The sequence below is a fragment of the Lepisma saccharinum genome, unplaced genomic scaffold (assembly GCF_977018435.1).
Source record: "Lepisma saccharinum unplaced genomic scaffold, izLepSacc3.1 HAP1_SCAFFOLD_1008, whole genome shotgun sequence".
NCBI classification, from domain to species: domain Eukaryota; kingdom Metazoa; phylum Arthropoda; class Insecta; order Zygentoma; family Lepismatidae; genus Lepisma; species Lepisma saccharinum.
This window is the reverse complement of record NW_028143658.1, coordinates 32,042-56,110: the sequence shown is the minus strand read 5'-3', so window position 1 is coordinate 56,110 and position 24,069 is coordinate 32,042. Positions and strand designations below refer to the sequence as shown.

At 39.5% G+C, this 24,069-nt stretch overlaps 1 protein-coding gene across 1 annotated transcript; it reads right to left on the bottom strand.

Moving 5' to 3' along the window:
• Positions 1-1,640: 1,640 nt before the first annotated feature.
• LOC145983466 (adenylate cyclase type 2-like) lies at positions 1,641-22,615 on the bottom strand (the record flags this gene model as incomplete). The annotated part of the gene is made up of 6 exons (XM_083116572.1): positions 22,598-22,615; positions 18,241-18,396; positions 12,912-12,970; positions 9,885-10,052; positions 4,493-4,727; positions 1,641-1,772 (listed from the first exon to the last, which is right to left on the bottom strand). Coding segments are annotated over exons 1-6 (768 nt in total), but the record flags the coding sequence as incomplete, so codon positions are not given.
• Between the last annotated feature and the right edge of the window lie 1,454 nt (positions 22,616-24,069).

The window sequence follows — 24,069 nt, the reverse complement described above, 5'->3', positions numbered from 1 at the left end:
TTGCCATAAGATTCTAAATTACATGTGTTACCATAAGATTCTAAATTTAAGGAATTATGATTTATGGAAAATTATTGCTTTATCTACATTAAGACAGCTCGGAATAATAATATTAAAAAACCGGAGATAGGATAATAATTTCTCAAAATAGGTAATGTCATGAAGGGTTGTGAAAAATATTAAACAAAGTAATGTGGCCATTCCTTGTCCACGATGAAGTATTTTAGTCTTTTCATATTTGCATGCATTAATAATTCAAGCAAGTCTAAATCTTTTGTTAAAGTACAGCTTCAGTTTTTATCTTAACCAGCCTTGTGGTTAACGTTTTTCATTGAGTAAAATATATATATATTTTTTAAATTTTCAACCTAAGTCGGGGGTGATTAAATAAATGTTAATAAAAAGGAAAAAAGTCAATAATTTTGGATTTGTGATATTGGTAGACACCCTTATATACAAAGTAAAACCTACCTCCCAAATTAAACCACAAATACATCACTGAGTGGCCATCCAACCAAAACAAAAAGCTTAATTTACACATTGTTGTAGAATCTTGTAAATTGTCACTACAGAGGGCGTTTTCAGCTTGTTTAACTTAAAATTACATTTCTTAAGCCTTCAAACGAGCTCGTTATCGGAAATTAAGTTGTTGAAACCGTTTACACAAAAGTCATTATACTGAAAATATACGAGACTTTTCTTTTTCGTGTGTGTGTAAAATTTCCTATGGAAATTGCGTGCTTTTTGGAGATAACATGACGAAAAAATGTATATTATTAAAATCTAATTCTACCAACTATATGAATATGCTAGGGCTGTGTTGATACTTTCCCGCCATATTGGTCTTTCATGGGGGTCCGCAAAAAATGCCGCGTGACACTTTCGAGGAATCTAATCATCCTGGAAATTATGCAAAATTCAAACTTTCCTTTAATTTTCCACTAAAAACTGTATTTTGTGATACATTTATTTTCATATTGTGATGTAATTATTAAATATTATGAGGCAAATTTCTTGGTCAGTTGATGCATATAATTGGAGAAGAAAATTTACACACTAATATTTTTAACAAATTTTAATTATTGCAATTGTAAGTATCGGTGGGTATCGGCTCAGCCCTAGTATTTACACTTGCCAGGCAATTTTTCAGGAGCAGAACTGTACTCCATCTTAAAAATTTGAGAGGGTACAACGTACCCCTGCACCCCGCTATTTCAGCGCCACTGTACGAGCCGAGACTACACCAAATCAGCCTCACCCCAAAACACAGATTACTCGAGCGCAGGCACGTAGCCATGGTGAGAGCTAAGAGGGCTGAAGCCCCCCCCCGAAATCCCAGAAATATCTAATTTAGTGTATAGTGGTAATTAATTCTACTTCCCTAGCAGGATTAAACATCTTGCATAATAATTTGTAATATACTGAGAAATTCAGGGCTTCTAGCCCCCCTCTTTACACCTTTAGATGGCGGCTGCTGATAAGGAATGAGCCCCTCCCGAAATAAGAGCCTGGCTACGGGCCTGCTTGAGCGTCAGTTCTGAAGAACCGAGTTGAAAAATCGGTCTATCTAAACCTTTCATGCATCATTTGCATGCAAAAAAAACTAATAAATTTGAAAGAAGAGTGTAATCTGAACACACCGGAATATGCTCTGGAGTCTTCATGTCGAGAGGTATGTTGATGGAGGATCGGTTGTCGTTGAAGAAATCCGCCTCTGGAAGTTCTTCTGAGTCCTTTGGAACTTCCACTGGAGCCTCTGGTTCAATGTCCACCTGGAGAAACAAACATAGCTATCTTTAATCAAAACCTGATGCATATGGATGACTACGAACAGTATTGTTGTTACTAAAGGGTGTTCCTTATAGGGCGCCGAATTTAAATCGGGTGCTATTGTTTTGTTTCGAGCTTGGCAGACCTGTTCTTACCAATGTTGGCATCTGTTGTCATGCCGATTAATGTAGCCTCAATTGTTTTGACTCGTTTGTTGTGGTTTCCTCCCGAAAATCCTCGAATAATCCAGGAGCGTGAAATCCATCCATCCGCTGAGAACGACTGTGTGGTGTGGGTTTTGGCAGGTGGAGTGTGATCTTCACCCTCTGTGATTTCTTCTTATGGGGGTTTGTGAAATTACAGGTGTACGCCAACAAACCACGAACCCTTTTGGAACTGAAGGCGGAAATCATACGGGTGATTGGAGGCATCGGGACAGACATCTGCGAGAGGGTTATCAATAATTTTGTGGAGCGTATAAATGCATGCAGACTCAGTAGGGGTGGACATATGCCTGGCATTGTCTATCATACGTAAATTGGAGATGACACTGCTTACATATATGTGAACTATTTTCATGATATTTTCCCTATTCTTATTTAATTTTCTAATTCGGCGTCCTATACGGAACACCCTATATAAGGTAAGGGTTCTCAGATAAGATGATTATTCCTCGTATACTTTGAAGGGTGCAAAATGGACACACATGTAGACGCACCCAAAAATTGTTAACTCACTCATTCTAATGCATATTTCCACATCATTACTGTAACAAATTTTCATGGCCACATATAGAAGAAAATTTGGGCGGGCTCACCCATATTGTCCGTCTGCGTTAGTCGGGACCATCGTTGAAAGTGCGCATGCGCAAAGTGGACGAGTCCACTGACAAAATAGGGGAGACGGCTGTAAGTGGAACAAACCAGATCAGTTAAAGTTAAATTCGTCCGGTCCCGACTGAAAATTTGATTTTCAAATGTAGCTACGTCGCTTTAGTGAAAGAGCGAGCGAAAGCTAAGCAGCCAAAAGCATGGAAACGAAATATTGGTCTAAAGCCTACTCCACTTTTGCGATTCGATTCGTCCACTTGAGCTAGTTTCGTCTTCCATAGTCTGACTGTAGTTGATCCTACATTTAACAGTAGTATATACAAAAACTGTGCACTATACAAGCATGTTTTGTGGGACCTATTAGAAATCTCAGGTTATCTGAGCATAAAGTGGACACAGGCTGTGTCCGAAAAGTACAAAGAACAGACTTGAAGTACTGTCTTGTTGGGGGTGACGTCACCTAGTGCCGCGGTGGTCTAGTGGGTAGGGTGTCTGACTGCTAGTCTCGATGTGGGTGATCAAAGATCGAAATTTTTCCGGCCTTGTCACCGCACAAACCTTAACGCCCACTGAGACTTGGGGAAACTCCGCAACAGAATTTCTTTTGTCTGCTTCTATTGAAACCAAAAGGTGTAACGCCCACAACAGGGAAACGCGCGGAATTTCCGTGCCAGAAGTCTGCACGTTATCTTAAAGGTCTGTTGCGTTTCTTCGCCACGTTTCTTTGCGCCTCAGTGGGCGTTAACTTTTAGACCGCCGAGCGGGTTTTCGAAAGTAACGTCTCTCTCTCTGGCCGCTGCCTTTGCGCGCGATTTTAAAATTTTACACTTATTTCAGAAAAACGTTATATCTCGGAGACTATTTGAGCAATCTACTTCGGGTAACTTTTGTTTTGCAGATAGAACACCAAGGCATGCAATCAAAACGCCAAAGCCAATAAGAGGGGTTGGGTGGGCCGCGGCCCCCAACGTTCAATGAAGAAAATCATAAAAATGGGTAGTTTTTCATATATTCGATAATGTAATGCACCCAGGAACTTGAAATGACCTTCATTCGGTTGAGAAGGACCATTCTTTGAAAATAAGGTTAAAGGTTGCCTTCCCTTTCAAAAATAGCGGGGGAGGAGGGGGAAAACTCCCCATTTTTATGATTTTCTCATTGAAAGTTGGGGGCCGCGGCCCACACAAACCCTGTTATTGGCTTTGGCGTTTTGATTCCTGCACGGTTGCATGCCCTGATGTTCTAGCGGAAAAACAAAAGTTACCCGAAGTAGATTGGTCAAATAGTCTACGAGTTATAACATTTTATGTCAAATAAGTGTACGAATTTAAAATTCGCGCCAGCTTCCATACGTAACTTTGGAGTCGGGGGGGGGGGGGGAGGGTCGTGAGTGGGTGGGTTTTCTCCCACATGACATTTCAAAGTTCTATCTCAACATCTGTCAGCGTATACAACCTCACATACAAGTATGAAGATCCTAAAAGCACATGAACTTTTAATCAACACGATGGTCCACTAGTGAACCATCGGCCGACTGAGGGATAAGCTTAATTCGGCTCACCCAGCCTCAAATCAATGGGTAACTGGGGGCAACGCTGGGAGGTAAAGCGGCCGGAGCTTGATGCTGAACATACTACCTCCAAAGTTTGAATTGAATTGATTGATTGAATTGTTGTTCTGGGTTCACTTTATGCACAGATAGGCTAATCGGGATCCGAACGACTGTGTGCTTCCACCGGGTATCGAACCCGGGACTCCTTGATTACAAGGCCACTACGCCATCGGGGAGGCCCTCACCTCCAAAGTGATCGAGATCCACCCCACCCCAACATCCCCTACATGTGCTTTCATGGCACGGTCCTATATACAGCTGCATTCTGATTGATGCTTACCAGCGTGATGACTGCGCATGCGGCAATGAGGGCGACGGTGATGAGGAAGATGCTAAGCCTGAGCCACCTGCTGTTGGACACGATGCTCGTGCTGCACTGGTGGAACTCAGTCTGCGTGGGCGTCTCGCTGATGTGTCCTGGACAAGACCTCCAGCACTTCTCCAGCCAGCATAGGTACAGGAAGATGAGCAGAGCAAGCAGGGTTGCCCCATACGAGCCATACAGCACCACGCCTCTGGAAAAAGTCAAAGCAGTGGATCAGAACAGCACACTCGCCTAGAGAGTACAAGAAAGACGCTACAGAGGGGGACTCCCTCCAAAACAGATTTCAGCCCCCCCGTAGCACCACAGAATTTTATAGTACGGTAGACACACTTTGAAAAACTAAAAGTTTTCTTACATAATATTCTTCATGATGAAACTTCCATTGGGGCAAGAATATTACAATATTCAAGCACATTGTGTTCTGCAAAAGACACAAGTCACAAACTGCGATTTTCTGTTGTTAAGATAAAAATAGTGATTTTTTGTCCGATCCAATAGATGGGAAACTACATTAATGACCTTCTAAATGTTCATGTAGGAAATAAATAAGTAAATGAAGTACACCCTCCTGGAACCTTTAGTTCCAGAACCTAACTTGACTGAAATTAAAGATGCTTTAAAGGGCTAAAGAATAACAAAGCACCTGGCATTGATTTAATAGCAGCTGAGTCAATTAAATACGTATGTCAAATTCATAGATTAATTTGTTTAATATGGAATAAAGAACAGTGGAAAGAATACATCATTGTTCCTGTGGTTAGAACAAAGGTTATGCAACGAACTGCACATGCAATTTCTCTCCTCTCAACGAAATATAAATTATTATCTAACATTCTTCTAACAAGACTAACGCCATATACTAATGAAATGATAGGTGATTATCAATGTGGATTTAAGCGTAAGAGATCAACTATAGTTCAAATATTTCACATCAGACAGACACTTGAGAAAAAGTGGGAATATAATCAAAATGTCCATAAATTATATAATATAGTAGTTTGGAGTATCTAAGAAGCTTGTTAATATGATAAAAGTATGCAATAATGAAACAGTAAAATTCGTGTGTGTATTAATGTGTGACAAATTTACAATTCATGATGGGTTAAGACAAGGAGATACATTATCTCCATTGCTATTAATTTTGCCTTATATACTGTTAGGAAGGTAAAAGAAACTAATGAAGTACTAAAATTAAACGGTCTGACTGAGTTGTTAGCATATGCAGATGATGTAGACTTATTAGGGGATGATATAAATACAATTAAGAATAATGCTAAAATATTTTTCAAAGCAGCTAAAGAGATAGGTTTGGAAGTTAGCAAAGAGAAAACTAAATATATGCTTACAGGCCGAAACCAAGTGTTAGGTAATAATAAAAATAATATTTATTGATAACAGCTCGTTAGAATCAGTTTCCAAATGAAAGTACTTAGGAGTAATACTAACAAATGAAAATGATATTAGACAGGAATTAAAAAGCAGGATTAATTCAGGAAGTGCATGTTACTTATCTCTTCATAAACTTTTATCTTCTCGTATAATATGTAAGAAACTAAAATTTAAATACACAAAACAGTAATTCTGCTTGCAAAATTTTATGGATGTGAACCTTGGTCCCTTACATTGAAAGAGGAACATAAATTAAGAGTATTAGAAAATTAAATTCTTATGGAAATATTTTGATCTAAGAGGGATGAGGAAACAGGTGAATGGAGAAGGTTACATAATTTAGAACTACTGTCCAGATAATAATTAAATCTAGAATACTTAGATGTCACGAATTGGACAGGAAGGAAAAGTTTACAGGATTCTTGTTTGGAAACCTGATGGTAAGAGACCTGTAGGAAGGCCAAGACGAAGATGGAGGGATAACGTTGAGATGGATCTAAAGGAAATCTGCACTGAAACATTTAGAGAAAATATAAGTATATTTTTATATTGGGCATGTGTATAGATTCTAAACAGTTATGACCAACAAGTATATCACGTCTCTAATGTTTGATATAAAAAGAAACAAATAACTGCTTGCCGCAAATTTGCATCTTTTGACTTAAGTAGTTTCCCCCCAAACACCCTAGATTTCATACTCTAGTAAGATTACTTCATTACGATATATTTTATAACCAAAGGACGAGGACAACTGCAGATCTGCCTGGATCAACAATGGCCACTGACCATCTGACACTGTAATTGGCCAATTACATTGTTACCCTAATGAATGCAATTTTAATGATTCAGTTTTAAAAATAATTATGGAGCAAGCAACAGTTATTTATAATCATTAGGCATTTTTATGCAAGATCAAAATAGAAATTTAAACAAAAACGTTTTATGTCCTGTTTTTGTAAATTAGCAGGTAGGTTATTAAACTTTAACGACTGAATATTTTAATTTTTTACTTTAACTCCTTGCAGAATCACACAAAATGTATGCCGAATACAGCTAATATAAATATCAAGAATTGCGCTCATATTTTTTCCAGCTTGAAAGTACGCGTATTTAGAAGTACATTAATATAATTTTAAATTATTTCAATACTACCCTAGAATCTCTATAACATTTCCTTCTGGCTTGGTGCTGCACACACTGCTTCAATTTTTCTTATCTTTCATTGTTATACGTTGCACTTCGTATTGAATTTCATATCGAGGCTTCCTCTCTCTCTCTCTGTGTTTCTTTTTGTCTCTATTTACCTCTCTCTCCTCCTGCTGTCTAATTATCTCTCTCTCTGTTCCTCTTTTAGCTCTCAATATGTTTTCTTCCTCTGTCTGTTCCTCTACCGCCAATCTTTGTTTCTCCTCTGTTCCTCTTTCTGTCTTCCATTGTGTCTGTTCTCTTTCTGCTTCTGTTTGTCTCTCTCTCATCTCGACGTCCATTTTCCATTTTCTTTGCTGCTTTATTATTTTACTAACGATTGCTTCCTCCCTGTTTCTTTCTGTTTCTCTTCGTATCTCTCCCTCTCTCTCTCTGCTTTCCTTTCTCCAGGCGCGGCTCGTGCATTATTTACCCGGGGGTTCACTGAAGTGATGTGACATATATTCACTTTCCGCAAAATATACTTCCTTCGCCCAACAAAAGGATGGGGGAAGGTTTAAAAGCTTTGTCAAGAATTCTTTTTATCTGGGAGTATAAGGTTTTGTTGTAGGGGTGTGCGAATAAATTTAGGGCTGAAACTACAATAAATTGTGCCTTTATGAAAAAAGTTGAGTTTTGTTGGAATATCATGGACGTCCTCAAGTAGGGGCAAGTAATATATTTTTTCCCCACGAGGAGCAAAAAACACTCCTTCAGTCTGAAGTTACTGCAACGCTTTTATAATAATTACCAAAAATTACTGTGACTGAAATTAAATTATATGCGTGTAATATATAATTTTGGGTTTACATTCAATTTCCATGGGGGGGCGGCCCCCTTTTCCCCTTCCGGACGTCCATGCTGACTAATCAGAACTGGTCCTACATTTGTTAAAGGGAAATGGCAACTAATGGCATGCGCATACTAGAAATCGAACCTGAGACCCTTTCATTTATACGCGACAGGTTTGTTCAAATTTGGGGCTGATCGACCAGCACACGCTTTTTTTCAGTGGACAAGGAAGTTTGTCCGTTGCGCGGACAGCAACGCCTTCACTGCATCAAATGACATAACCTAGGTAAAGTCCATCCCTCGTTTCACTCGCAGCATCACTTAATACTTTCCAACAAGTATCCAAGCACTTCAAAAACTAAAAAACTTGAGACTTTGACACCGAGCGACAGCGAGTCACGTCTTCGCGCCATTCTTTCTCTTTCGCGAACCCGAAGTGTTTCCACCTTTAAGGAAAAACCTCTGAATGCATGCACAAGGTATTTTGGTAATGTATCTCCTTTATTTTAATTCATCGCATCTAATTCCAGCTTCTATTTGTTTCCACTCATCCATCTCTGACACAATCTTGCATTTATTCCAAGAAGTTCGGTGCAAAAATGATACAAGAGAAGATTGAATATGTAATGTGTGCGCTTCAAACTTGCACACAGCAACACTGGAAGGGAGGAAGCAGCGAGAAAGGAGCCTTGTCCCGCGGCTTCTGCGAGAGAACGAACTGCGCATGACCGTTGGGTAGAGACATAGGTTCTGGAATCTCATCTCCCATGTATTTTGTCCTATACCCTCCTCGCGCTTCTGCTCCCGCACGAAGCTTTCACAATGGCACGAGCTGTCCTGTGGGGGTTCAACTGAGGGTCTGTATCAAGGCGGCCGATTCGCGGTTCCTTCTTCTCAGCAAGAGAGTTCGCCGTGTTACGGGCACAAATACATGACTTATTGTGTAGAATTTTTAGCGAAATAATGTGAAAATGTAAAGACATTGTTCATTGTTCATTCTCGAGGTGATTATCGTATATTACTGGGGGTTCACTGATCCTGTGCGCTATAGGGCCAACCGCGCCTGCCTTTCTCTCTCTCTCCTTCCGCTGTTTATTTCTATTTTCTCTGTACCTGTTTTCCTTTCTCTCTCATTCCCCTCGCTGTCTAATTTCATCTCCTTCTGTTTCTATTTTACCTCTGTTTGTTTTCTTTCTCTGTCTGTCTGTTACTCTACCGCTTCTCTTTCCCTTTCTCTGTCTGTCTCTCTGTCTCACTATTCCTCTTTTTATCTCCCCTCTCTTCTTCTTCTTCTCTTTCTCCTATCGCTGTCCATTTTCCCTTTTCCGTTTCTTTCTCCTTTTACCATTTTTCTTTCTCTCTCTCTTTCTTCTCTATCCTTTCCTTTTTTGTTCTTGAAGTTTACTTACAATATCCTAATCGCTCCATTGTCTTGTGCTTTTGTAACATCCGCTCCAAGGAACTATTCAAATGTCGTTGCCATCTTGAAACTCAATTAAGAATAGGCGGATTGATGTATTGATTGACATTTAAGTCCACTTTATGGACAGTAAGGCTAATCGGAGCTGGGACTACAGTTTAGAGTGGCATCCGAACCACTATGTGCCTCTACCGGTTATCGAACACGGGACCCCTTTATTACAAGGCGAAGAATGGGCAGAGTAGGGGACAGAGATGCAATAGTTAGTTGGTGGTGCTATATATGCTTGTGTTCTAAACATTTGTTTGAAATGCTAACTTAGGCTGATAATGGCTGCACCAACAGTTTAAAGTGCGATACGAACCACCGTCAAAGGTGCCTCTATCGGCAATCGAACCCCGGACCCCTTGATTACAAGGTGACAGCCATCGAGGTGGTCAAGGTGGCTTTAATTTACTGCTATCAACATACACCAATCTGAAGACTCCAACCATCAGGTCAGGCACCTTCGTTTCGCCCATTTCCAAGCCATTCGACTTACCTCAACACACTCAAGCTTACCTAGGAACGGTCAAAACCTGGATGACGGTCATCCCCAGGAACAGGACAACAGCACACAGGACATAAAACCGGAACTGGGAATCCGGCTGGTTCCTGTACTCCGTCTCCTGATTCCCCTTCCGGAACCAGAGCAAGATAGGATTCAGCTCCTCAGATTTGAACCACTTCCTGAAACAAAGGAGGAAGAAAGATTAAGTTAAGTAGAATGTTGGGTGAATGAAGCAGTTACCTAGTAAATACTGCATACAATATTCCACTGTGCAGTTGAAGGTGGACTTAACCTCATGACCACCCAAATAAACGATATGAATAATGTTCAAAGGGCATCCATAATAATTTTGACATGACAGCAGACTAGAGAGAAACGACAAAAAATAGTAAACGAGAAAGAATGACAACAAAAGGAGAGATAAAGAAACAGAGATAAGTAAATAAATAAGGGGAAACAGCTAAAAACACAGCGAGAAAGAGGGGGCGAAGAAATACAAGGCAAGGAAGAGGGAGATAGGAAGATAAGAAACTAACGAGCGTGAGAAATAACGAAGGGCAAAGTAGAGAAAGGGAACGAAAAAGCTAGGGATAGAAATAAAGGGAAACAAAAGTAGAGAGAAAGGAAGAAAAGTAGTGAAGAGGGAGATAGAAGGAAAAAGAGCGAGAGATAAAAGTAAGCAAGTTAGAGAACGAGAAACAAAGATTGAGAAAGTGATAAAGAGACAGAGGAGAGACAAAGAGAAAGAAGGAGAAACAGCCAGAGAGAGAGAGAGAGAGAGAGAGAGAGAGATACAAAGAAACAATGAGAGAAGAAAAAACAGAGAGAGAGTGAAAGAGAGAGATAGAGAGAGAGAGGAGATAAAGAAACAAAGAAAAGAAAACCGGATATAGAGAGAAAAACAGAGAGAGAGATACAAAGAAACGGGGTGAGAAGAAAACCAAATAAAGAGAGAAAAACAGGGAAAGTGAGAGTGGGGGAGAAGAGAGAGTGTGTGTGAGAGAGAGAGAGAGAGAGGGGGGGACAGAGAGAGAGAGATACAAAGAAGCAGAGAATAGAAATCCAGGTATAGAATAAAACAGAGAGGATACAGAGAAAGAGAGAGAAAGAAAACAGATATAGGGAGGAAAAAAGAGAGATAGAGGAAGGGGAAATACAACAGAGAGAAGGGAAAAAGACAGAAAGGAGAGAGAGAGAGAGAGAGAGAGATAATATTAAGAAAGAAAAAAATCGTCTTAACAGTTAATAAGCACCATCCGCGAACCCACCCCAACAAATTTCTCTCATGACGTCACACAATTCTAAATCTCTGAAAAGTTCTCACGGACGACCTCCGACAAGGTTTGGAGTTGGTTAACCAACAGCTTGCTTGCCCTTTTGACGAAATTGCATATTTTGATGATGTTTCCGCAGTTTTGCTCTAATCCACCGAGTCTCTCGTTTGAGGAAACTGCTCGCCGAACTTAACCAAGGACAATAGGGGACGGCATCCCTTTTAGGGCAATAAACAATTACACGCTGAAAGATGATGTAGTTGGGACAATGGTCACCAAGTTTGAAAACGAATGGCTCCTTTGGCAGTTCTGTGTTCTTGCTGTGGATGCATTTTCACGGCTTGTTTGAATAGGAACAGTGGCGTTGCCAGAATATTTTCAGGGCGTCGAAGGCGGAAGAAGTATTTTCAGTTGGGGCACTGCTTTCAGATATTATTTTTATAAGTACTTCACAATGTCAATATAGTAATAAAATATAATATCCTATTATAATTTGCTACTTTTTGATAGGCTGGTGAAGGCCCTTGTTTCTTTCTCCTCTGTACAGCTGGTCAATGTTGCCAATTTTTTCTCAGGGGGGGGGCAGGGTCACAGAAACTTTTATTATTATTATTATATTATTACAAAATATATAACAAGGAAAAACATTATTATCAGTAAAATTGAAAAATGGTGATGAATTTATAAAAATATTAATCGATGATTTCAATTATTATATTTAGGTATAGGATGTGATTTGCTGTAAAAAGCATTATGAGTTAATCCTTTTTTATTACTCTTTGTGACATAATGCTGTATAAGGTTTTTTGACTATTCTCAGTACTTTAAATAAACTATTATTTTTATTACTACTACTAGTACTATTGTTGCTATTATTTTACTACTACTACTAACATTTTTTATAAAAATAGCATACATTTGTAATTTTCATATTCTGTATATTCATACACAATTTGCATAACTGTATATTGACAAAAAGCTGTTCTTTTATAGTAAGATAGTCAGTCTAAAATATACTGTTAGCTTAAATAACTCTACTTCAAATAATAATAGTAAAAATAGTTGCTGTAACAAACAGAAAACATCACTTTTTTGTTATAAAATGTCGCTACAATTTCACTATTCGAATTAAATTAACTCTTTCCAGAAATCTCAGGGAGTCAAGTGCCCCCCTGCCCCCCCCCCCCCGGCTCCTCCCTGCGGGCACCCTTTATTGCCAATCTATTGTTTTTATACCAACTGTCTGTTAGAATGCTTATGTCACATATAGGTGCACTAGTTATGAAACTCAAAGAAAATGGCCCTTGACTGTGCATATTATTCGAGAAGTTCTTATCTACCAGGTAGCTACTTGTTCTTCATTGACTGTGAAATGCCGCAACCAGAATTCAGTTCGTCAAAACATCTTTCCGCCTAGAAATCCTTATGTTTCTGTGGACACAAAGTGTGTGCTTATTTACATAAGGCATTTTTGAGATATAACTGGAGTACGTGAACACGATTACAAAATTGAACAATCGTCCACCCGGTTTCCAATGAAATTCTATAACATACATTTATCATTTAGGCGAAATTCATGTAGACTGATGTAGTGAGAACAATATATAGCAGCTACATTGAGTGCTATGGCTTTATCACACATACAATATTCCTACGCGTGCAGAAGCCTCGTGTTTTTGTTTAAATTGCCTTCGTTGTCACAGTGCACAAACAACAGTCTCAGAATTGGATAATTCTAGTATCACAATGTATTTTTGTACTTACTTGCATTCCAGCCAACTGTTCTTGCTAGGCAACAAATTTGATTCTATCATCGCAATGCTCTGGAAATAAACGAAAATGTATCAGATGCATGTTACTTAGAGAAATCATTAATGTACAGGATGATCCAAAAGTCCCATTACCCCCTGTTTATTTTTCTCATATTGATGAATAATATTCATGGTCCAGTATAGTATAACAGGAGATACATTTGATCAGATGAGGCTATAGATAACAACTTGTTCCAGAGTGTATCTGTGTATGCCATAATTTTCATAACAGAGATGTAATTATTCGCCTCCAAGTACAATGAGAAATTCTCCTCAGCATTGCTGGAGTGATTGAAGCAAATGCATTAAGAGTGGCTTCTTTAAGTTCGTCAGTTGTCTCGTAACGTTTGCTAGTCACCTTCTGTTTGATGTAACCCCACAATGCATCATCACACAATGGCAGACAGATCCGGACTTCTGGGTGGCCACTTCAGAGGTGCTGGCAAATGTTCAGAACCTCTTCCAATCCAATTGTTTCCAAACCCTTAATTGAGATATTCTCATACGGCAATATCATAATGTGCTGGTGCACCATCCTGCTGGAACCATACTCGACCGAGAAGTCCTCTGGAATAAACCAGTCATGTAATATGGTGAGATTGTTAATTTCGTTCACAGCACCTTCAAAGAAATATGGACCAAACAGGGATGTGGTAGACACCTCACCACCTACTTGAAGGCGAATAATTTTGTTATGAAAATGATGGCGTACACACAGAGACTCCGGAATAAGTTGTTGTCTATAGCCTCAATCTGATCAAATGTATCTCCTGTTATGCTATACTGGACCATGAATATTATACATCAATATGAAAAAAATAAATTGGGGGTAATGGGACTTTTGGATCACCCTGTAGAATAAGATTTTACTTTGAGGGTGAACTGTACAGTGAGATGCACAAGTATTGTTCGGCACATGTCCTCCCGTTTCGCCTTATTGCGTTTTCAGCTCCCCAAATATAATTTCAAATGATTTATGCGACACGAACTTTCCAAGGCGAAACGGGATATCCCAATTCGCCTTATCCTGTTTCGCCTTACACACAAAGAATATCCCACCTGGGAATATTATCGACTTGAAAGGTTAGGTTAGTTTAGCGTTAGGTTAGGTTAGGTTCTAGGGTTCTTTCAGCGTTTGAAAGAATTGCTTACAAGAGGAGAAATGCACTTAATGGCGTATTTAGATGCTTCACCATACTGCATCCACTTAGAAAAATGAAATAAATTATACTTGTAGTATGAATCCAAGAAACACGCGATAAATTCACGTTATATCAATGTAGCATGGTGTTTTATTACATTAATAATAATGACTAGGGAGCGGAAGTTGATGACCTAAAAATATAGGTTTATGACCTATAGAATGTACTAAAAAATGTAAAAAATGACGTAAAAATATCAAAAAATGACCATTAAATTTGTTTGTTTCAGGTTATAAATTGAAATGAAAGGAAATTAAACAAAATGCAATCTTGCTTTATAAAAAAGAAGGCACCAAATGATACGACATACACATTCAATTAGAATATGCAAGGAGAATTTCAAATGGAAACAACCGTATAATTTTTAAAAAAAAATTAATGAAAAAGTCGTTTCCCCCGAGACAACATAGACTGTCCCGAGTTCAGCATTTCATTTGCTCGTAAATTGCAATTCTGCGAGATAAATATAGGCCTATGATCACCTTGTTGAAAAGACTCAAGAATATTACCAAAATGAAAGAAGTGATGAAATATGACTAGACAATACACCGAATATTGCAAAAAATGACGGGAAAATGCCGAAAATCGGGAAAAATGACCTAAAAACCTAAAAACTGGAAAAAAATACAAAAAATGCACTTTAAAATTACCTTTTTTGGGTTCTAGACGAAGTGTAATATTGTAATGGGCATCGTGTCCGAGATGTAAAAAAAAAAAGATGACATTTCATCAACTTCCGCTCCCTAATAATGACCATTCATGTCGATAATATTCCCTGGTGGGAAACTTTTTGTGTGTAACGTGAAACAGGATATGGCGAAATGGAATGTCCCGTTTCGCCTTATAAACTTCGTGTCACATAAATAATTTGAAATTGTATTGGGGGAGGTGAAACAGGATATGGCGAAATGGAATGTCTCGTTTCGCCTTATAAACTTCGTGTCACATAAATAATTTGAAATTGTATTGGGGGAGGTGAAACAGGATATGGCGAAATGGAATGTCCCGTTTCGCCTTATAAACTTCGTGTCACATAAATCATTTGAAATTGTATTGGGGGAGGTGAAAACGAAAAAAGGTGAAATTGGATAAGGCGAAACGGGCCGCAATCGTTCGGCAAATTGTCCAGGACTATAATCAAATTTTCTCCTCAGTCCTACGTGCAGCGGTGGCGCCAGTTTTATTCATCTAAGGGTACTGAGGGGTACTACCTTGAAAATAAAGGAAATATAAAACATGCGTGCATGTCAGTATACTATCAAATACCAAATCAACTTTTAGTAGGCTAGGCTTCTATGAAAATATTTCCAGTGACTTGATTCATTTTTTGCGCTTCCTTTGACCACAAGAACCGTATGTACACTCAACGGCGAAAGAAACAGTAGACGAATTGTCCACCATCATTTTCATTCGGTCTGAATTACACAATGTGATGGGAATGAATTGAAATAAAGACGTCAATTAGCATAGAACAATGCCTGCTTCGAACCAACATAGTTTCATTCCTCAAAACAATAATAAAGTAATGAAAATAGTGGTTGACAATTTGCCTACCATTATCTTTGCAGTTGACAGTACGGGAAAGCAAATCTGGCTTCTCTTTCACATTAGGATCAATGGCTTGTCCGTTGCATATAATAGTGATCTCTCTTTAATACCTAATGCTGATCTCCGATTGGTTAATAGTCAGCAGCTTGTTTCAACTCGTGAAGCTCTGATTGCATAAAACAAAGAGTGTAAACATGTTGATGGACAATTTGCTCGGTAATACTTATGCACCTCACTATACAGTCACATGAATATACATTCCCCGGTTGAAATATACTCTCCTCACAAAAAGTTTGGAATATTGCTATATTAGGCGATAGGTTCTTATGGATTGGTGTTTTAAGTCTGCTTGATGCACAGTAAAGCTAATCGGGACTGCAGTTTAAAGTGGGATCCGAACCACTATGTGCCTCCACCAGGAATCGAATCCAGGACTCTTGGATTACAAGGCGGCGACGATTAGGTGATAGACAGGGTGGCATATGTCTGCGAAAGCATGAGAACGTCCATCAGACAGATACCGTGTGTTGTTGAATTCCAATGTCTTGCCTAATACCCATTGGCATAACTTGGGACTTAATTTTGAGGGGGCAGAATCAAACTTTGGCCAAATTTTGAGGGGAGTAGAATCAAACTGGATCTAATTTTGAGGGGGCAGAATTAAAGTTGGGCCAAATTTTGAGGAGGGTAGAATCAAACGATCTAATTTTGAGGGGGCAGAATTAAAGTTAGGCCAAATTTTGAGGGGGTTAGAAACAAGCTGAGCCTGATTTTGAGGGGACAGAATTAAACTTGGGTTTAATTTTGAGGGGACAGAATCAGACTAAGGAAGTAATTTTGAGGGGAAATCTGGGACTTAAGTTTGGGGAGAGACACTCGAAAAGGTTTCCATCCAATAAAAACAACGTCCAAGATTATTTGCTAAATAACTGTGACGTTTGCGAAATCACAAATATTACTCTTTATTACTTTGCTCCTCAAGTCCCCTAACTTGTAAATTTTAAATAACAAACCTGAAAATTTTGGGGGGCAAGTGCCCCGTGCTCCCGCCAAGTTACCCCTATGCTAATACCTATTGCCTAATATGACAATATTCCAAACCTTTTATGTTGAGTGTAGTTACCATTCAAGTTGTCCGGATACTAGAGCATTCCGTGACATTCGCTACGAGACTCGGGGGCAAGCGGCCCGGCGTCAGGGCTTGTCTTTCCCGGTGAAAGGGGTCCGCGACAGTCGCACTCTACAGTTTGTTTTTTCGCTCTCCCTGCCTTCGCCCTCTTTCCGTTTCTGTTGACGTTGCAGACTGACGCCAGTATAATCCTCCCTCGGAAGCTGTGTTGTGTCGTGTGTTGAAGATTGTGGCATAATATGGCACCACAAAAGTTTACATTACAACAAAGAATTTATCTTGTCGAGTTTTACTTCGGAAAGAGGAATTGTGGAGAAGTGCGACGACGTTTTGCAACGAAATTTCCTGGTGTTCCCGTTTCACATAGGACCACTATATTAAACCACGTAAAAAAGTTTAGAGCAACAGGGTCAGCCTGCGATTTTTATTTATGGGGAAATCTAAAAAATAAAATATACAAAGACAATCCGCACACCATCCGTGAGTTAAAAGACAGTATTGTACGAGAAATCGGGAGAATTACAGTAGACGAACTTGCACGTGTAAATGCCAATTTCCTTCGGAGATGCCAGGAATGTGTTGCAGCAGAGGGACATCATTTTCAACACCTTCTGTAGTCAAGGTTAGTACACAATATGAAAACTGTAATTTTAATAGCCGACTGTCGCGGACCCCGTTCACCGGGAAAGACAAGCTCTGACGCCGGGCCGCTTTCCGCCGAGTCCCGTAGCGAATGTCACGGAATGAGCTGTAGAAATGAAAAGGCCACCCTGAAGAAAGCCCAACAATATGCGAAGAAAGTTATGAAAATTTACGCTTGAGATTGAAGATATCAATAACATATTTCAAAATGCCAACAGATGTCCTCGATTTTAACTGTAAGTATCCGACCTTGGTTGTGAAAATAACAATTGCTCGTATCAGCACAATTATACTAGATTTGTGAGAGGAAAAGTTCTTTGTATAAATTAAATTCTTAGACACTATTTTTTTTTATTCTTTGGGTCTATTAGAAGGAAGAATGAAGCTGCTTCTCCCAAAATATGCGGTTATTTTAACTTACACAAGTCTAAGCGTTTTAATGAACGTGAAATGACATTCTGGTGATGCAATGTACCCATAAAGAAAATTCTAGACATTTTTCGTGGTAAAGAAAGATTTACGCACACAGAACATCCTGTCCGGCCAGAAGGAAAATATCTTGGAAAAAAAATATCTGATATTACACTTTCACAGCCTCCAAGAGCTTCGCAGAACATCCGAGGTTTTCCTATCAGGGTAAACATACGGAGAATTCCCAGGGTGTCCAAGAGGCTGGGAGGGTTGCCCAGCCCGCATTTGCTAATAGGTCGAGGAGGACAGGAGGCAAATATTTGAGCCTCCCAGCTGGTCCATCTACTCACCGTGAGCCCTATATTCTTGGCCAGGGTGCTCTCAGTGATGTTTGCGAAGGGCTTGTCCGCTCCCCAGCACTCAACGTATTTCGTCATCTTGCTCGACGATCGGTTTCTGAATCCCTCCTGGAGTTTGGCGGAGTCTGCTGATTCCTTTCGCTCTTTCTGCAACGAAAAAAATTAAAATTAAAAATTTTCAACATGTTCTGGGTACACGAAGCAGTTAAAATGAACAAACCCCACATTTCAAAGATTAACTCCAATTTTATGCACCGATAGCCATGGGCGTAACTTGGGGCCTAACTTTGAGGGGGGGGAGGGATCAAACTTTGCACTTAATTTTTGGGGTGGCAGAATCAACCTTAGCATTTTTGAGGTGGCAGAATCAAACTTAGCACTTAATTTTTTGGGTGGCAGAATCAAACTTAGCACTTAATTTTTGGGGTGGCAGAATCAAACTTAGAACTTAATTTTTGGTGTGGCAGAATCAAACAGCACTTAATTTTTGGGGTGGCAGAATCAAACAGCACTCAATTTTTGGGGTGGCAGAATCAATCTTAGGACTTAATTTTTGGTGTCAGAATCAAACTTAGCACTTAATTTTTGGTGTGGCAGAATCAAACTTAACACTTAATTTTTGGGGTGGCAGAATCAAACTTAGCACTTAATTTTTGGGGAGGCAGAATCAAACTTAGCACTTAATTTTTGGGGTGGCAGAATCAAACTTAGCACTTACTTTTTGGGGTGGCAGAATCAAACTTAGCACTTACTTTTTGGGGTGGCAGAATCAAACTTAGCAGTAGCAAAAAAAACAAACAAACAAAAAAAAAACGGACGTATACCATGTTCCAGCTAACTGTAGAGCAGGGCCGCTCATATCGGCAGAGAAGGAGAAGGAAAATCGAGTAGTGAAAGCGCAGTGTTGCCAACCGTACGGTCCTGTTCGTACATGTACGGACGTACGGTCCAAACCTTAGTCCGTACGCTAAATGCAGGGCTTGTCAAAATTTGCTCTTGCAGTTTTATCCCTAATATTTCCCTAAGAAATTCTTAAACCAATCGTACGGACCTGGAGACAAGAATACGGTCCGTTTGCCATGTGCTTTCTATATTATCCTTTTCAAAAGTTTGCAACGCTGCACCCATTACACAATTCCGTTCCTCTCACTGTTCATAGGTGGAGCCGTCTCACGTCACTACTTGCGCAGAGACTTGTCCTTGTTCGCCTGGTCTACAGTTAGCTGGTACGGAGTTTAGAAATCCGTTCCCTACTCATAAAAAACATTTCTACATGAACTCAACATATTTACCTAATGCAATTAGAGAATTGAATTTAATTAAATTTGCATCTCACGTGTTATGTGTCGAGAGTATATTGTTTCACATTGAACTTTGTAGTGAATCAATGTTATATTCAAATAGTGTATAATTTACTTCGATTAACTAGGAATAGCGATATGGAGATTTCCTAAGGAGAGGTGTAGAATGGCAATCGAAATAGCTATAATTGTGCATACATTGAATAATATTATAACCTGTGATTTTACATGACTTTTTTGTATAAACCTCCAATACATCAGACTGTCGGGGAAAAAATTACGCTAATTTTCATTACATTTCGTACAGAAATTGATGAAATCGCGCATCTGCACCACATCTAACACGCTCGTTGTCGGGAACATAATAGTGGGTTATGTTAGCTCATAATCAATCGCTTATGCTGTATCCTTCACATGCTGAGGTACCTAGACAAAGCTTAACCTACACAACTCTTAAATGAATGGCAACTCACACCTTTTAGGTTAAATGACCTTAAGACTGCATCGGCAAGGTTAGCGCATGAGAGAAAAGGATATTTACCTGTCTCGTTCTCGAAGAGATGATCAATAATAGTTCCAAGGTTTAGTATCAGACAAACACTTCTGTTAGTCTCTTAAAACTGTCTTAAGACAAGGAGGGTTTGGTTTGGTTTGATTTAGTTTATTTTACTTCGCGTTTTGTGCCTCTTGGCTAATTTGCGAAGATGGGGATGAGTGATGAAATGATGAAATTGATGAATGGACATTCACAAACACCCAAGCCCGACCGGGATTCGAACCCGGGACCCTTGAAGACAAGGAGGGATAATTTCCCCTAGGTGTTTCTCGCTGGGACAGCTGTCGATCACTGTTGCCAACCTCGCTCTTTTGGAGCCAGATCTGGCTCTTTCGTGCACTCGTTACTGTGAACTCTGGCACCCGTCCTCTGCCCCACCATGATGCCACCACTGGCTCCGGTCCATAAAGACCAACTTTTGCCATGAGTGTACATTTTGCACATGACGTGACATTCATATATAGGCTGCGTCACCCACCCCCTCTTTCCTCCCCAGGTATTTTTATATATAGAGCTATGGCTTAAGGTGAAGATGTCAATATTATTATCCGGGAATCCTTTATTTTCCATTTCAAATGAACATCATAAAATTATTGAGATGGGTAATGCCGCCAAATCTAGGCGGTGAAAATTAAGAATACATTTCCATCACTTTAAAGATAATGATAATAGCAGCGCCCCCACCCCTCTGACACCTAAATTACCCTAGGAGACACTTTATGCAGCCTTCGTTAATCTAGATCCTTGAAAGTCATCTTTAGCTCTTGGTGAAATGTAGCTCTTTTATGCACATCAGGTTTGGCAACACTGCCAGGATGGCTGTAGGAGGCAAGGAGAAATACATTACGCTTATAGGAGAATTATTTTACTCGTTTTGTTGGAGATATCAAACTTCCGATGGCGGAAAAAATATATGATCGGGTAAAGGATCCATTGAAGATGATATTTGCGCTAGAAATAGTCGAAACTCTCATTTGTTTAGCCGTAACTTCAATTTGAAGTTGTCTCTCCATAAGGAATACATGGGATTCTGTAAGTACGTATTCATCACATTTTTCAAACATGGTATCTAGCTTAATAATCAACTTTAAAAACAGCTTCCACTTGCAACATGGGGAGAAATTCATACTCTCAAATTATGCGTGGATTTTCTGCAGTAGCAGTGCCAATTCCCACGATATTTAAATAAATGCTTGCCTGGTGCGAAATTGTCCCTCCTCACCTTAAGAGACTCCTCACTGGGTATTCCTCTCTCCCTCTCTTTACAGTTTCCCCAAACAAACGTTCCCTTTCCAAACTCAAGACCGACTCTGTTCCAAACTACCGACAGACTCTCTTCACAAATCCAAACCCACTCCGTTCAAGATTCAAATTGCCTGCTCCCAAATACAAACTCTTCCTACTTCCTTTCTCCTCCCTCCATTTTTTGTCCCTTGTAGCTAGAAATGCATTCTGCTGAAGTAACGCATTCTTGATATGTTTTATCTGATTCGCGCCAGTGCCCTTACCTGTAGGAAATCGAGTGGGTAGAGCGAAGCAGTACACGCTACTGCGAAGGCTCGCTTCTCCCTCCACGCAACCCCATTCCCTCTCACGTGTTCATTCGTGGAGCCGTCTCGTGTCACTACTTGCGCAGAGACGTGTTTTCGTTCCCTTGCTACAGAGTTATACGGGACAGAGTATAATGCATACACCACTGTATCTGCTCTCTGATTGGTCTTTCACTCGCACCAACATTGTACATGACTATCGTCTCATTTTCTTCTGTTCCTCTTCCTCTTTTGATCCGCTAATTGTTGCGAGCAGTGTAGAACATCAGCCGTAAAATTGTCTTTTGTTCATTGCCCAGGAGCAATAACAGAGAGAGTACGCATGTTCTGAATAACTAAACAATGGATTTTTTTCGCCAGCTTTGGAAACATGTATTTACACAAAGTGAACATCAAAACCGCTGTCTCTTCAGACCGCTATCGTCCCTTCCTTCAAATGTCATAAACCCTAACAATGGCTTTACAACAATGTCATAAACCCTAACAATGGCTTTGCAACAATCACTTATTCTGTTCAATTTAATTTTACTCGTTGGATTTTTCAGCCATGTAAAAAAATAAACAACCACAGTAGTGTAATTGGATTCCTTCAAAGTAGTACTTAGTACAAGGCCTATTATTTTTATTAATTTAAGCACAGTGGTAAACCTATTTTGACGATGTTTTTGTCGATTTTATAGTATTGCAACTCTGTGATTTTTCATCTCGTATTTCGTCGAGTGTCATAATTTCTTTCGAGTTAAATTACGTAACATTACGCAACATTGCGATGGCTCGTAAGGGAAAATTATTGCATCATGTTATGCAACAAGTTATTACGCAACATTGCGATGGCTCGTAAGGTAAACTATTGTGCAATGTTTACGCAACAAGTTATTACGCAGACCCGTATCTAGCGTGTTGTTGGTTATGACGTAAAGGGTGTCTTCTGATTGACTTACTGTTTCGGATGCTTTCATTCGCGCTTAGGTTACTTAAAGGGTTTTCCCATTACAGATTAGTTAGTATCGTGAGAGTGTTTGAAGAGTACGGATGTGTTGTTGCAGTGTTAAAAGTTAAGTATTTTATTTATTTTAAAGCCACATACTATTTATTATTTTAAGTTTAAAAGGGTATCAAGTGATTTTTTCTTCAAAGCAATTTCGATCAGCGTGAGTTTTGATGTGATCGGATGTTACTTGTTGTCTCCGGAAATTCTGTATAAATAACATAGCTGAAAATTTTATCGTAATAGCTACAATTATTTTATTTTGAAGGTGGTTCAAGTCGTTTTTCACACAGATTGAATTTTGACTTGATTGTGAGTTTTGTACATTTCTCCGAGAAAATTTATATATAAATACCGAGAAACTTCTATTTAAATAACACCTCGTGAAAATGACAACTTGTATAACCGACGTACCACTCGAACTGCTGCACGAGATTCTTGCGTACACATTCGACGGAGGTGAGGATGTAGCGAGGCTCGTCGACTTAAGCAAAATAGCGCCTGAATTTCGTCCACCGTCGAGATGATTCTTATGGACAATCTTCGCAAAATAAGCGGTATGAAAAACTTGCAGAATCCCGATTCTCTTTTTCGGGCTGCAGGCAAAAAGTTGGCCGATAGGATGGACGAGCTTCGTGAGGCGAGGGAAGGAAGGAGACGATATACGGACGATTGGTATGAGTCAAACGCGGAAACAGACAGCATCATCACACAACTCATCGCATTATCTGAGGCGCGAACTTTCTTCCTAACCTCGCATGATATATAAATAAAATACCATCACCATGAAACCCAAAGGTGTCGTCTATCCGGTACCATAGGCGGACCTCAAATCTCTTGGAGCTCTTGATGGATTGCTCACAACTAAATTTTCACACCTAGTCAGAAAAAGGATGAGTGTTTTTTTTTTATTTTTATTTTTTACGATTTAACCTCAGTGATAGCTTTTCATGACGATTTTTTGTGCGTTCAACGGTGCAACTAAATTTTTGCACCTTATGCCACGATCATTGCAAACATTCCCCGAGTGTGTGTGTAGAGATTGACGTGACGTTGACCTGTTAAGAATGTCACATCAATAATACTAGCTTGGGAATGTCATGGCCTTCTTTTTTCTCTATAAAAAAAGAGAGAGAGGGTCATGTAACTTGCGGTTTGCTTGGCTGAGGGGAATTTCCTGAGAATTTTTTCCATTCTAAATATTCCTGTGTGAGTGTGTGTGTGTGTAGAGATTGATGCGCTTATGTATGTGTGTAAACATTAAGGCATTGTCCTGTTAAGAATGTTACATCAATAATACTGTCTGGGGAATGTTATGCCCGTCTTCTTTCTCTATAAAAAAAGAGGGTCATGTGATTTGTACAGATTGGTTGGCTCAAGGGAATTTCCCGAATACTTGTTTTGTCACGATAATTCTTTGCATTC